The sequence below is a fragment of the Balaenoptera ricei genome, chromosome 12 (genome assembly GCF_028023285.1).
Source record: "Balaenoptera ricei isolate mBalRic1 chromosome 12, mBalRic1.hap2, whole genome shotgun sequence".
Lineage (NCBI taxonomy): Eukaryota > Metazoa > Chordata > Mammalia > Artiodactyla > Balaenopteridae > Balaenoptera > Balaenoptera ricei.
In genome coordinates, this window is record NC_082650.1 from 40,678,965 (window position 1) to 40,693,021 (window position 14,057).

General features: G+C 39.4%; 1 protein-coding gene across 1 annotated transcript; it reads right to left on the reverse strand.

Annotated features, from left to right (window-relative positions):
- Positions 1-506: 506 nt before the first annotated feature.
- Positions 507-13,432, reverse strand: GJA1 (gap junction protein alpha 1). Its single transcript, XM_059941964.1, has 2 exons — positions 13,244-13,432; positions 507-3,393 (listed from the first exon to the last, which is right to left on the reverse strand). Exon 2 carries the CDS (start codon positions 3,375-3,377, stop codon positions 2,229-2,231), a length of 1,149 nt encoding a protein of 382 aa, XP_059797947.1. The 5' UTR covers positions 3,378-3,393; positions 13,244-13,432; the 3' UTR covers positions 507-2,228.
- Between the last annotated feature and the right edge of the window lie 625 nt (positions 13,433-14,057).

The following is a 14,057-nucleotide window of genomic DNA, read 5'->3' on the forward strand; positions in this document are numbered from 1 at the left end:
GGTGTTAAGAATTTTAAAAATCGTATTTTCTGTGTTTTCACAATGTCTTGGAATAATAGAATCATAGATTTATTTCATTCTTTTGTCACACAGCATAACCATACTCAAACCAACCCTGCTCTTATTCTTTTATATCTGGGAGGCCCTATAGCTTTAAAATTTTAGCATCCTCATCTTTTTATGCTTACTTCTGTCATGTGTGGATCTACTAAATTACTCACTTTAGACTCTATCACACATCTCATTAATTTTATATTCCAAATTCAACACTCTAATACTTTATCTTCTCTGTTGAATAAATATCCAAATATGTTAATCAATGTTGCACTGAATCTAGCTAATAACAAATACTGTCCTTTTAAAGATTCTGGAATCTTGTGAATCTTATTTGCCCATATCCTCATAACCAATGGAAATGTCTTTGATAATTGTGAATTGATGCAATAAAAGTTTTAAAAAATCACACAGGATATAAAGGCTATCTTTATACTAAATTAAAACTTTATTGAATAAAGAACACTCTCCAGAACACATGATCAGATGGACTAGGTCTACATTACATGCAATGAAGCTGAACATGACAGTAGTTTAACATGGAATGTCAAACAAATTAGTATTTCTCATTGTACAAAACTGCTTATGTAGTTGACATGCAAGAAGAAAAGTATGATACTCTGCATTTTCACTAATCATCCGTGATGAATTTTAAAAAGACATTTGAAGAAACTGGTAGATTTCTTTAGGATAGATTTCAAATAAATTAGTTACATGTGTACAATTATTGAAACTTCTTTCAACCTCTTGCATTCCAAATAAAATCTTAGTGCAAACATCAAAGTTGCTGGTTACTCCAAAAGACTGTCAAACTCATAACAGAATACAAGTTCTGAATTAATGTGCATAAGTAGGACAAAACCAAGAATACCAGTTACTGCAAAATTCATTTAGGCACACTTAATAGTCCACTCTAAGCATTTTTTCTAAGTCTGTCACATTAAGTACTAAAGCCTGTTTACAGTACTAAAATTCTATCATTCAAGCATCAATGATTACATTTCAGGAAAAGAAAATCATTCATTTCAGCAATAGCATTACTGCTATATTCTAAAAAAAGAAAAAAGGAAAAAAAAAAGAATCATAATTAACAAAACCAGTATCCATAATAGGATACATGGGGAAAAAACATTTTAGGGGAAAAAAAAAATGTGCTTTACTTGCACAGCAGGAATTATATAATGTAAACACCATATTGGCCCACACCACAAAATCCATGAGAAAGGTTCAAATTTGAACACCATGTGTGCATTATTTTCAAATCTGTGTTTGTGAGTTTATACTGCATCTGCTTGTACCAATACATGACAAATAAAACACACTGTTCCACACACATTCACATACAAGTGATTGTTAAATATTGAGCATGGCTTGCTTCCCTGACTTTAACTCAAAAAATGTTAAGTGATATCCCAACTGTTTTTTAAATGTCTACAGAAATCATTAAATGAATGTGAATAGTAGTTGAGGAATGATGCAAAGTGATGGTAATAATAACGTGGATGTAAAAAAGAATGTATGTATAACTGGCTGAGATTTGCAAATGCATGGAAAGTCTTCTTCTGTGGGCCGTGTCTGAACTTTTAACTGATACCAAGAATAAAAAATATAGTAGCACAAGTCCATTGACACCTGGAGGGTCAGGCCTAGAAAGCTTACCTTCAAAGTGCAAATTTTAACAATGGAATGTTTTAGCAGGGACATAAGGACAATCCTTTGTCTTCTTCTTGATAAAGAGAAGAAGTAGGATGTTCAGGAAGTATTTTCTCCTGGCCAAAGTTATTTCAGTTTCTTGGTAAAACAAAAAAGTATTTAACTAAAAATATCACCCACCCACTCTTTCACATACACAGAAGTATTCTTAGGGGTGTGTGGGGAAGAAAAAACCCTTAACTATGGATCACCTAATGTAACTTTTATTTAAAATTTAAGTTCTTTGAATCAACTACATTAAATACCAACATGTACCTCCCTCATCCCTTCCCTCTCCACCTGCCTATCCCTAACACCCCCAGTGAACCAGGTATTCTAATGTCTTTGTGTTTTCTAAGCCTCGTGACAAGGCTGTTGAGTACCACCTCCAATGGAAAAAAATGAACACCTAAGGTGCACTTTCTATAGCACCTTTTTCTTCTCCACAATTGAGTGGAATCTTTATGCTCTCAAGACTGGACCTAGATCTCTAGGTCATCAGGCCGAGGTCGGCTGCTGGCACGACTGCTGGCTCTGCTGGAAGGCCGCTGGTCCACAATGGCTAGAGGCTGTAGTTCATGGCCAGCATCGAGCTTTTTAGAATTCTGGGGGTCATCAGGAAAATCAAAAGGCTGTGCATGGGAGTTAGAGATGGTGCTTCCTGCCTGCCCCATTCGATTTTGTTCTGCACTGTAATTAGCCCAGTTTTGCTCACTTGCTTGTTTGTTGTAATTGCGGCAGGAAGAATTGTTTCTGTCTCCGGTAACCAGCTTGTACCCGGGAGGAGACATGGGTGAGAGGGGAGCGGTTGGGGAGGAGCAGCCATTGAAATAAGCATATTTTGGAGATCCACAGTCTTTGGAGGGGCTCAGTGGGCTGGTGGTAGTGTGGTAAGGATCGCTCTTTCCCTTCACGCGATCCTTAACACCCTTGAAGAAGACATAGAAGAGTTCGATGATGTTCAAGCCAAGAGACACCAAGGACACGACCAGCATGAAGATGATGAAGATGGTTTTCTCTGTGGGACGAGAAAGGAAGCAGTCCACCTGATGCGGGCAGGGATCTCTTTTGCAAGTGTAAACAGCACTCAAACTGAATCCATAGATGTACCACTGAATCAGCAAGAAGGCTACCTCAAAGACAGACTTGAAGAGGATACTGATGATGTAGGTTCGCAGCAAGCCCCCTCGCATTTTCACCTTGCCGTGCTCTTCAATGCCATACTTGAACTTCTTTATTTCAATCTGCTTCAAGTGCATATCCACATTGACACCATCAGTTTGGGCAACTTTGAGTTCCTCCTCTTTCTTGTTCAGTTTCTCTTCCTTTCGCATCACATAGAACACATGAGCCAGGTACAAGAGTGTGGGAACAGACACAAATATGATCTGCAGGACCCAGAAACGCACATGAGAGATTGGGAAAGATTTGTCATAGCAGACGTTTTCACAACCAGGTTGTTGAGTGTTACAGCGAAAGGCAGACTGCTCATCACCCCAGGCTGACTCAACTGCTGTCCCCAGTAGCAGGATTCGGAAAATGAAAAGGACTGACAGCCACACCTTCCCTCCAGCGGTAGAATAGGCTTGAACCTTGTCAAGGAGTTTGCCTAAGGCACTCCAGTCACCCATGTTGCCTGGGCACCACCTGAAAAGAAAAAGACAACTAAATGATCATAGACTACAGATTGTTAGTTTAATATACAGTTTCTTTCAGCCAGCAGTCAAAGTACTGTAAAAGGTCTCCTATCTTTCTAGCACTCTTCAAAAACAAACAAATAAACAAACAAAAAAACCACAAGTGCAAACTCTTCCATTCTCCCCTGAAAAGAGCTCTCAAATTTTCTTGAGATACGCTAAATCTTAGAAACAGCAGCGCCCATGTGCAGAGTAAATTGCGATCTTAACCTTGCGAAGATGTATTACTTGCTCAACCACTGTCTTACCACGTGACTTGAGAAGTTGTCTGCGCTAAGTGTCTGCTTATTTTATCCCTCTGAACGGTCCAATTAGAGGACTGTTCTTACCTGATAGGCCTGTGTCTGCATGCACACCCGAGCAAAATGTTGATATGTGGTATTCAAAAAGCATGGGTACCTAAGAATTGAGGTAAGAATGCCGATACCCATGCACACGCATGCAACCTGTTTTCAAACCTCATTCCTATTACATATAATACTTTATTCCTAATTGTATCCTGAAATGTTTCTCCTTGGTAATTCAAGTGTCATTTGTGCATACTCTACAGTGTAGTCATTTATACTTCTCTGTTTCTTCTTAAGCAGTGACTTATGTGGTTCAGAAGTCTGTCTTCTGCCCAGAGGAAAATACGTTGTACTGAAACACACCATTTTGACACACTGTGTCACTAGATGCAGGAACCTACTTTCATAAAACAAGACTAAATGCACATCACATTTCAAGTAAGAGTTCAATTGACCTCGATACTAATTATAGCCTGAGAAATAAAAAGACAACTTTAGTGTTATCTCTAGTAAAAATGATTGGTTTTAATCTTTGGATTGCTGTACAAGTAAGTTCCTTTACTGGGCTTTGGGCCCTCAGTCCACGTACTCTATTTAACTTCCTATCAATACCTAGATATCATAAGCCTAGGACTTCCCCATTATTGGGGATGAGAAATAGCCTCATCTACAGATATGACAGGAATCCCAAAAGTTATTTAGTTCAATTTATTCTTCTAATGCCAATAGTCCTTTTAACTGATGAAAATTGAGGTCTTAAGTATATAGGAAATATTCAGCTATCCGTAGAGCCAGGAAAAGACTTTCAATCCCAAGACCAAGGCTTCCCAATGCACGACACTGGTCTTAAAATTATAGAAAAGCTGGGTTAACGTTAGAAATGTTTCCGTGCTTTAATATATACAATCTTAGCGGGGGCTGAAATCTGGTAAGAAATGAATAACACTGCACGTGGCAGCCAGAGAGAATATAGTCTAATTTTCAGCAGAGAGTAATTGGAGGGTTCAGAATGGGATGAAGTAGTCAAAGATTATTTAATAATTAAAAACAAGCAAAGCAAAGACTTTTCAGGAGCTTATTGAATTTTAAATAGTATAACTAAAAGTAGGATTATATAGGCTTCTTAGAAATATGTTTGTTGTCTGGATATAAAGAATTTTTCACCTGGTATTAAACTATAAGCCATCTTCTCCTTGTGGGAAGTAAATGAGGTCCATGGGAATCTTCTTCCCCACCAAGCAATATTACATTTCTGTCTAATGCCTGTACCTCCTGGCTATAGAGACCAGAAAAAAATAAATTGGAAACCTGGCCTGGGATTTCCTGGATGGAACAAAGAAGAGATGCCTGATCCATAAACTGAAACTGTAGCAGCTATCTATATCAGCTATCTAAATTAGCAGTCTGGGCTGGCCCAGAGACTGGTGCCAAAGAAAGGGGGGTGGGTGACGGGTAAAGGTTGGAGGTGCATGGTAAAGGTTGGAGGTGGGTGGGCAAGTTACAGGAAATAATGCCCCCCTGCCAGTGGTCATAAAAAAGGGAGCTTCCCCTCTAGGAAGGGCCATTTTAGATTGTGAAATTGATGTATGGAAAGAGCAGTCAAACAAGAACAAAGGCTTGTAGGACTGACAAAGAGAGTTAAATAGCCAGGGAAAAGCTGGAAAAGCTGGAAAAGCTTGAAGAGAGGGAGAAATTTAGCTTTGACGGACAGTTTGATATGAGAGAATGTAAAAGAAAGAAACTACAATTTAGCAGAAGACACTACACTGGGAATGAAGAAGCACAGTCCATGAGGGTCAAACAAATAGAACAGAATTTTTGAAGCTCTATCAATAGACAGTTTCGATGTGATGATGTGTAAATTGGTCCTGATTCTGTGTAGAGAATTACAATATTTTGCCAGTGTCATCTGCTTTTGTTCAATACTCCAATTTTGGGGGGATGGGGGTGGGGGGGGATGAATGACAAAAATAATCAAGTATAAAATGATAAACTGCACACATCTCATCACATTCATGCAATGATCGAGCTCAAGAAAAACTTAACGTGCTTCAGGTACACTGAGAAGTTGTCATTTTAGTCAGTGTTTCATTATTATTCAAAGTAAAATATGTAGATGCTTGTGGCAATTAATTACTAAGTTTCTTTACACTCTATGGAAAAATAAAACTTGACTTTCATATAATTCTGAGATTCCACAAAAATACCCTACAGTGCCACAGTATGTGAACTGGGTCACTGGGCAGCTCTCTAGGTAGTAGCCAAGTTGTCTTTTCTTTAAGCAGCCACCCAGTTGTCATTTGCATTAACTGAGTTATACTCTTTCATCTGAATGAGATGAATTATCCAACTGGACACCTAGTATCTTGTAACATGTAGACACCTGTTATTAGCACTATAACAAAAATAGTTAACAAAAAAAAAAAAAGATAACAAAAATCGTTATCTTTTTGGTAGTCATTCACTTTGCTGTAAATTAAAAGTTCTATCAACTGGTTGTCCCCTCATCCCATTATTTTCATTTTTCCAAGTCATAGTTGAAAAAGTAATGCCCTTTTATAAGAAGAGGTCATAATTATGTTTATAGAGTCCCTAGCATTGATTTACAGACTATATACCCCATTCACATTCACTAGTATGAGACAGGTATATTCCTTATTTGATATATGATAAAATCATATATGCAGTTGAGCATATATCCTGTATATTCATGCCTTCACCTTTAGGTTCCCAGGGTGGAAATTTATATGTAGATTAAGGTCTAGGTTAAGGAGTTGTACAAAATTCTCATTAGAAGCAAATGCTTAACAGTAGCTGAACCGTCCTTCTTGTGTCCTCTATGTACCATATTAGATCACATTTTCCATTGCTCTTCATGGCCCTCTAGACTAGAAGCCAAAAACCAGTCATGCCAGGTGTGACCCGCCCAAGGACCCTCTGGGCCCTTTGCAGCGGTTCCGAAGGGCATCAGAATCACTTAGCAGCATGTGTTAAAAACATACATTCCTGACAGTCACCAGTTTGAATGAATATCATGGGGTGAGGGTGGGGGGTGGCTGTGAATCATTCTTTTGTTTCTTTTTCTTTTTCTAAACAAATGCACCAGGTGATTCTGAAGTAAGTTTTCAGGCCAAGAGGCAAATGTTTCTTGACATTTTTTGGTGCTCTGTCTCGTCTCTCGTTCAAAATATTTAGGAGTGGGGAAATGTCAGGAGAGCAGAAAGGGATTGAGTGTCTAAAAAGGCCAAGGGGATGGGTGGGCAGGGTTAGTATGAGAAGCAGAGGTCTCTGGGCAACTGGGAACTGAGCTTACCCTTTACTGTACAGCCCCCGTCCCTCCACCTCCATCGGCTGCTCCCCAAGAGCACAGGGACTCAAATGCTTTATTCAAAATGAAAAAAAAAACCTTCTATTTTAAGTTACTTTTGACCGTCCCCTTTTCCAGAGCCATATAAACAAATCACTGTGCCAAAGCTACAGTCACGTTGCTATGTCATTAATGTTCTAATAATTATTAGGAGAATTAGAATATATTTTACTTCCAATTTTAAAGATTTTCCCAAGAAGAGACACTGTAATGAGTTGAGAGTGGGGAATTAAAATAAAATAAAGGTAAATAGGATTGCTTCCTGGTAAAAATCCACTTAATGGATTTTTTTGGGGGGGAGGGGGCGGAAGTACCGTGTGTGTTTCTAATATCCTAAACCAAAACATTCTAAGCCCCTTGGGACTTCCCTGGCAGTACAGTGGTTAAGACTCCGAGCTTCCACTGCAGGGGGCGCAGGTTCAATCCCTGGTTGGGGAACTAGGAGCCGGCATGCCCTAGGGTGCAGCCAAAAAAAAAAAAAACTATAAGCCCCAAAACTAAACTGTAAACTCTCCTAATGTTTTTCTTTAATTTTTGTAAGAACCCCTCTCCCTTGCAGTAAGTGTCTTTGAGTGGGCTCAGTTGTGACCATTCCTCTCTAGTTACAACAGCCAGATGTGCTTTTGGTAATATTCATAGCCACACATAATTAACATAATCCACATTCAATCTGTCAGCAAATTCTATAGGCTTTATCTTCCCCTGAAAACAGACTATGAGTCTCACCACCACCCCTGCTCTTAGCCTGATCTCAGCCATCATCAGGTTACATGCCACCTTTCTTCAGGTTATACGACAAGAGCCTAGTTACCCTGCTCACCAATCTACTCTCCTTAGTCAGTCTTGAAAAACTAACAAGCTGATCTGCCTTGATCAGCTCGGTTCCATGCCCATGGCTTGTTCTGGTATCACCTCATCAGTCAGCACTCTAGGCCTGTCCCTTGCTACTCCCCTTGTTCTGTTTTTGTTTTTTAATGGCCCTTAGCTCTACTTGATATATTATGTATTTACTTGTTTATTGTTTGTCTGCCTCCATGACAAGGACTTATCACTATCTGCTTTCCTCAGCTAGAATGTGAGCTCCATTAGGGAGTCTCCTTTGTCCACTGCTGTATCTCCAGTGCTTAAAAGAGTTAAGAGATATTGAATATCTATTGAATGAATTAAAAGGGGCTTGTACAAAGAAAGGTACCACCTTTCTTTGAAAGGTTTCACCAGTTTTGTTTGTTTGTTTACTATCTCCTTGGGACTCTCTTAATTATAGTTACATATCCCAAACTTCCGAGGTTTCAAATTAAGTAAAAAGAGACTTCCACAGTAAAAAAAACAAAAAAAGTGGTATTGTCAGCATCTCATATTACACAGACATTTAAATTTTCAAGTGATAATTGCTGTAACAGAGAACTGTCTGAAACAGCATACTTTAAATGATTCCTGAACAGGCAATATGACTGAATTAAGAAAACAGGCTCTTTAACAAAGAATTTCTTAAACAAGGTCTTGAATTTATTACACAAGGGCATAGTGATTTGGGATTCTTGCAGAACTGCACCAGGTATCATAGATATATATGCAGTTTCACTATTATGCTGTTTCACAGGTTAAGATTTTAAAACAATAACACTAAAAAAAAAAACTTGTGTTGTCCAATTCTGTAGTATTCTAATTCTGACTGGACTACACAATTCAATTGTCGCTGAAAGAGACCCCACAGTGTCTTGCAATAGAAGAAATAACCTGTTAAAACTTGTGTTTATTTCAAGAATGATAAATCTTGGGGTAAGATTGGGGCTCCGAAGGGAAGAATAACAGCTGATACCAACCCTGGTTAATATAACATCTCTATATAGTTTGAGTGTATGTTAGGCAGTTAAGTGATTTGAATCAGGTGCCATAGAAAATGTATATTCCCAGTTCATCAGGTAATATACAACCTTTGTTTCCTTATACCTGGGTAGTTAGCCTAACTCTGTGATGTATCAAACCTATTCCGTGTAAACCTCTGCTCTATTTAAAATTCTGTCTCAGGGCTCCCTGATTAGCCTTAGATTCCTTCGTAAAGACTGAAATACTGCTACATTTCTGCAGGTATCTGATGTGTGGCATTGCTTTTTTGAGGGAGGTGGGGTGGGGTACACACTAACAAGCCTTCTTTCCTTGGCCCTCACCCTTTTTCATCACCCAGTCGGCATACATCAGCCTCCACAGAATGATGAGATGCGATGGCAGTCGAGGAGTGAGGGACTCCATCCAAAGAGACAATCCCCTCCCTCGTCCAATAGCTATCACTCAACTCCCCTACTAACGGAAGTTTCTAATGGTCACTTGAGGGGTGCTAGAGGAAAGAGCCTAAGTCAGAAGCTGCAGGCTAAAAGCCATCTTCTTAGATTGTGATCGGATGGACTTTAAAATAACGCTATTTCTATCAGTTTTGGTGCTTCCCCCAAATGTCACCTCCAAATTTACTAATTTTATTGAACAGCCTAGTTATTTTGTCATCATATAAACACACTCTTAGAGCCCTCACAAGTGTATTGATTAAGAACAGTCTATTTTCCTTAGTGAGCATTGAATGAGTAGCTCATGCACATGAAGCTCTTAATAAAAGCTCAGTAAAGTTTAGCTATTACTCTTTAAATGATTTTTAGATATAGATATAGGCCACTTATTTTCTAACTTTGGCATCCTTTCTTTAGCAAAATAGCAACTAAGAAGTGATTAACATTTTCCTAATGGTAATCAAAATTAGTTTTCTAGATGCTCCTGTAATGAGTACAATATTGCTATTTTAGCAACTTCAAAGAGATTCATGAGAAGGAGGAATTTACCCTTTATCAATTAATAGGGAGAAAAGACCATGAAGAGGGTCTTTGTGTTGCTATTTGGAGGCATCTCCTCTAAATCATGGAAAAAGTCATATACTATAGAATGTATCTGCCTAGAAAGCTAGGAAAACTTGGATGTGAAGGTTATTGAAAGTTAAGAAATTCTTAAAGAAAAATTTTTACATATATATATATATATATATATATATATATATATATATATATATATATCTATCTCACCCTGATTTGTGTTTTAACTTTGGCAAAAGACAGTATGTACATACATAGCCAAATGGTGAATCTAGACAGGCAAAGTGGAGACAAAGTGGAGAATTTAGGTAGTTACCCGAAGGAGGTTGGGGGGAACTCCCATTGAGGAGAAACTCTGGGGATATTTTTTAAACTTGACTTATCTATACTGAATATTGACATTAGTGGTAAACACTAGATAATTAATAATTAATAACTTGTCTCCCCAGAGCTGAACTAACTAATGTGTGTGAATACGCTCCAACAATCTATTCAAACAATTGAGAATCTTGAAGGGAAGTCAGATCAGAACAGGAAAGGTGGAGTAGAAGGTATTAATCACTGGTGACTTTCCTATCATTCCCTTCCCTCGGTATCATACGTAGAGGCTCTGAGGCTCATACCAAGCTACCCCTCTGGATATCATCAGAGAAATGAAGGAATGCACTGTAATGTGAGGTTTCCATTCTTCTCTATGCAGGAATTGGAAACATGTAAGTAACAAAACAACTCTCAGTATCTGAAAACACACCCTTTCAGACGCTTGCTTGGAACCGTGTTTCCCAGGGTCAGCAACGTAAGAATTACACTGTAAAGGGCCAGGAATTGAGTGGATGGGGCGGCAGTGATAAATTATAAAAGGTAGTAGAAAAATGTGGAACATATTTAAACAGTGAAGAGAGTAGGATTAAAGCATTACCACTGCATTTTCCAGGCAAAGGACAGGTGATAACTATACTGACTTTGGAAACTACAAAGCACCAGACAGACACACTGCTAGGACAGAATAACCTTCTGGCAATCTGGCCTACATAGAAGAATTACCCTTTCTCCTGAAGGGTTTTCTACCTGGCTTTTTTCATTCTTTGAGACAGAGTTAATTTAATGAGGTCTCTGCATTACTGCAAGATTTTATTCTTGGCAATCCTTGTATAAGTTAGGCTTTTTAAAAATTTTTCATAATCTACTCTTCAAACTGCCTGAGGCATTTTAGACTGAGTTCAAGTGTGCCCAATGATCAGAGGGTGAGATTAAGCATCTTTTCATTACCAGCTTGGTTTGGGAAGCAGAAGAAATTAAACCCACCTCCAAATAAAGCCACGTCTATTTTTCCAACAGTTTATAGCTCTCCTCTTCCCACCCCCACTTTGTACTCCTGGAGAGAAACACAGGCACGCCCTAGGGTGAGGATGAGGTTGGTCAAGGAGAGCTTTTGATAAGCTTTATCAGAGATGCTCTGTAAACATCTGGATGGCCAGCCAAGAGGATAGGGTGGGCGAGCCGCTGCTGGGAACTCAAGATTTGAGTTTCCGAATTCTGTACTGATCTGCCTCTGGACACGTCATTAGCTCTTTACTCATTTCATTATGGGGCTTCCTCTGCTCTCCCCACCCCATCCCTATTCTTGGGAAGTTTTGAGAACTGAAGTGTTACAAGTGCCATTTAGGCACGGTAATTTCCAAGGTACTCAGATTTCTTTATGGTTGATACAGTAGGATTCAACAAGTTCAAAAAAAAAAAAAAAAGGACACTGCGGGTGCGGGTTTTGGAAGGGAAATTAGATTGACACATTTAATTCAATTAATCACTTGCTCTTCTTTTACCATTTGGCCACAGTCCATCTCCCCCCCCGCCTCTCTCCCCCTCCCCCTTCCTTTCCAGTGGCGGAACTCGGACCTGCGCTGGGTTTGACTGTGAGGATTTGAGGGAAACTTCTCAGCAAACGTTCCCAAAGCGCGGAGGCTCGGCAGTGCAGGAGCCCCGGGCGAGCCGGGCAGATGATAAGATGGCAGGAGGCGGCCCGAGCCCTCCCGGCCCCAGGCCTCCGTCCTCGTTCCGCAAAGCTTTCATTTTTATTTGCTTTTCAGCATTCTCTGGTGCAAATACTTCAAACTGCAGGGTCACACCAAGAATTTAAACTAATTAGTCTGTGGAGTTAGAACAGACAAAATCCCTACCGGACACGAAAACGCACGGTTGCATTTCTGGCTAACAGAATGTGTGTTACCCATAAGAACATGTAGGAAATTGAGTCCTTTTAAATAACAAATCAGTGTTATCTTTGCCTACTGGCAGCACCGCACCCTGCGGCTCAAACTCAAAAAAGTTGCCCAAGAGCTCTGAAGTCTGCTACAGGTTCCGACAAGCGGAAGGCTGCGGGGGCGTGGGGCTGGGGGGAGCTAGCTCCCTCTAAGGCTCCGATTTAAGAAATTTCGTTTCCTATTCTTTCTAGGAGCCCCTGTCTTCGGAGACCGTTTTGGAAATGCACCCTGGCATATACTCTCTTCTAAACGTCCGTTCTCTCTCTGGTAATGCTTTGTTAAGTAACCACCACCCATTCAAGGGATTTCACCTCCTGAACTGCCAGCGTGGTCGACTCAGTGGTGGCTCTCCTGAGGTTCTCAAGATTTTTGCATAGTGGTTGCTAATACAAAGTAACCCTTTACTGTTGCTTTAAGAACCTCAATATTACAGCTCTGATTTTTATACCTTTTTGTTTACCGGGTAAAATTCTAGGAAGGGACCACGTGGAAGTCAAGCAGCAAGGTCTTAACAAAGCACTTTGTTAAGAAGTTTGCTTTGCAAGGCTATAGAACATCAATCAAGATTTCCATATGAAAAAGTACAAAGAGTAGAATTCTATAGCAAGCACGCTAAGCAAATTTGCACTTTGATTTTTCTGCTGTTGTCATTCAAACCCCCAACCTAGGCCCCCTAACCCCGCCCCCCTCAAAGTTACAAAGCACCTAGACTATTACTGATTACCCAAAAAAGTAAAATTATCCTCTAAAATGGAGAACCAAATATCCAGTAACTTTATTCTAATATTCTAATCCTAATCAGAAAGATCTGAATCTTATTTACCTGTTGCATTTTTAAAAGAAAACTTTTTAACAGTCAAAAAGTAAATACCGTAAGTTCAATTTTAAGTTTAAAACTATAGACACTTTCAAGTTCATCATTCCCTTTACAATATCATATGAAAGCTACATTTAACAAATTTTAAAACTTTAGAAAAGTTTTTCTTGTAGAAAAAGAAAGGAATAGGTAAAGGTCTTTTAAAAAACTTACTCTTTCTCTTGAAAGAAGTGAAGTAGGCACGCCAAGTGATTGAACTCCTCAGAGGATGAAGTCAAATGCAAAAGCAAGTCCAGGCCCTCAGACCTGTCTATTTAAAGTTTAAACGTCTTCAGCTATTTGGTACTTTCCTCACTCCTTCCCCCTAATGAACGAAAAGTGCTGATACCTCATAAAAGCTTTTTTCTTACTTGGAGCGCAGAGCTTTTAAAAGTTTCAAGCCACTGACTCAACAAGGAGGAGGGCCTAGAAGAAAGGGGCGGGGAAGAGGAAAGGCGGGCAGGAGAGTGGAGAGGAAGCCGGCGAATGTGGACGGGTGAGGGAGAAGAGGCAAAGAGGGGTAGCCAGCCCGGATAAAGCTGTGCTCTAAATCTGCTGACGAGAGAAATGAAATAGCATTAGAGACGTGAGTTCCACTACTTGTAGTTGCTCCTTACAACAACAATTATGGGTTTTAGTTAGTGCTTTTTTCACCAAAAGTCCAGGGATGATAAAAAGCAGTGTATTTTAGAATATTACTACCTTTTCTAAAATTTTACTTACTGTAATATTACAGTAAATTAATGTGGTGGAAAAGAGTATAGCCAAGGCATACTTGTTTCCTGTTGGCCAAGGTGTGTGAAGTTAAAGGTGAAGTTAAAGGTGGGTGTGAGTGAGTTATTTGAGCTAATTCCTCTCCTCTTAGTTTAAGTAGGGACAGTGAACAAAGGAAATGGAGATGGGAGAGAGAAATTTCAAAAATGAACATTTTATGGTGGTATGCCCATCCCAAATCCACCTTCCATCCCCTTGACTGCTTTGAATTTTA